Source organism: Sinocyclocheilus rhinocerous, unplaced genomic scaffold, assembly GCF_001515625.1.
Source record: "Sinocyclocheilus rhinocerous isolate Xijiao unplaced genomic scaffold, SAMN03320098_v1.1 scaffold2232, whole genome shotgun sequence".
In the NCBI taxonomy this organism is placed as follows: domain Eukaryota; kingdom Metazoa; phylum Chordata; class Actinopteri; order Cypriniformes; family Cyprinidae; genus Sinocyclocheilus; species Sinocyclocheilus rhinocerous.
This window is the reverse complement of record NW_015662925.1, coordinates 176,515-178,299: the sequence shown is the minus strand read 5'-3', so window position 1 is coordinate 178,299 and position 1,785 is coordinate 176,515. Positions and strand designations below refer to the sequence as shown.

The 1,785-nt window shown below is 37.1% G+C and overlaps 1 protein-coding gene across 1 annotated transcript in view; it reads right to left on the bottom strand.

The window, feature by feature from the left end:
* The window catches only part of LOC107728359 (protein dispatched homolog 3-like), a 49,482-nt gene that overhangs the window by 14,075 nt on the left and 33,622 nt on the right, over positions 1-1,785 (bottom strand). Inside the window, exons 13-14 of the mRNA XM_016538497.1 lie at positions 389-558; positions 78-208 (exon numbers count right to left, since the gene is read on the bottom strand). Of these exons, the coding sequence (XP_016393983.1) occupies positions 78-208; positions 389-558 (301 nt within the window). The remainder of the gene's footprint in view (positions 1-77; positions 209-388; positions 559-1,785) is intronic.

The following is a 1,785-nucleotide window of genomic DNA, read 5'->3' as shown; positions in this document are numbered from 1 at the left end:
ATTTCCCCCCCCCCCCCGGGTGAACTATCCCTTTAAATTATACACAACTTCAAATACATTAAAACCCACGCCTGTACCTGCAGGTAGTGGGGCGTAGAAGCTGCCCTGAGTAGGTCCATCAGGTCCAGAGCTGAACACACACCCTGGCGGCCCCTCACACACACGACTGGGGTATGGGCTGATCGTGTGCTGGGCAAAATAGAGCTTCCTGTCCATAATATAGACAATTACCAGATTGTTATCATCCCAGCTCATTTTGAGACACTTTGATATGCTGAAATGAAGCACTGAGTCACACAGGGTTAAATGTTGCACAGTGAAGGCACAATAAAAAGATGTCAATCAGTCATGGATCATCAGTGAACATCACATGTTTTTTCACACTCACCTGCTGTGCCGCTGCTCAACTGACGCCACGTAGAAGTCAAACTCTGATCTCCAGTGCCGGCTGGCGTCACACGAGCGCAGAGTCAGCATCCAGCGAGGGCGCGGGTGATACGCGTGAGACACACACACGCTCATCCGCATGCTGAAGTTGCTATGGGGACTGCTGTAGGCCTGTTACCGTGACAACACATCCATCAGTGTTTGTCAGCTCAGATGGAATGGGATGAGGTGATACCAACACACGCCACAGACATTACGCAGCACAAACTCCTCCGAGGATGATGGAATTCTGAGGGCTCGCTATAGATTGTGTACACTGAAAGCTTTGTTTTTTTCACTGAAACATTAGCAAACGGGCGGTGATGGCTTTTGTCTGTGTACAGAAGGTATTTAAGTGATGTGAAATTGCCGGCCGTAATTATGTTTTCAAGAAAATAGCTTATCACACCTGTCTCTCGACACGACTGTTTGTGCTCGTATAGGCCATTGTTTCTTTTTCTTTGCTTATTGGAGAACATTCAACTGCCAGCCGTGCGTGTGTGTGTGTGTGTGTGTGTGCTTGCCAGGGTCAGGCAAAAACAAAGAATTGGCTTTTCTTTTTTTTTAATTCATAAGTGTAAATCCAAATTTAATTGACCACGGCTCACAGCATGTTGAATTGGAATGACTGCAAGAGTAATTTACTGAATTGCAATTCAAAGACATTCAACAGTTACACACAGAGAGTTCATTAGTACAACACAAATTATTTTAATTACTTATTCACTCTATATGTAAAATATATATATATTTTTCTCAACAGAGCAGACATATTTCAACATGGTCTAAATATTTAATAAAATCACAAACAGGTTTTGTTTTTCCAAACAGCCCCACAAAATATTCACGACATTGTTTTCAGATTAAAATTGTAAAAACAATAAAAAAAAAAAATACATAAAAAAAATTCAAAATCTGTATCTTAGTTTATTATGTAAATAAGAGTATCCTGGGAAGTTAATAAAAACTATAAATATTATATGAAATTTTTTTTTAAAAACTTGAATAAAAAATAGAGATGTTCCCTTTGAAACTAACTAAAATTAAATAAATGTAAGTACTAAAATTACTAAATTGAAATAAAATCAATTAAAGTGGAATAGAAATATGTGAAAAAATGCTATTAGAAATGTCAAAAACACATAAAAAATTACTAAAACTAAAATGGAATTGAATATATAAAAATAAAAGCTCATTTAAAATATTAATAAATACTGTAATGGTATATAAATATACTAAAATAACACTGCTAAGATGTTTAAATTCATAGTGAAAAATTAGCAATATACATTACAGCCATAACTGATTTCTTTGAATATCATTGCATTTTAATTCTGCTCTCTAAATCCCCCCCCCCCC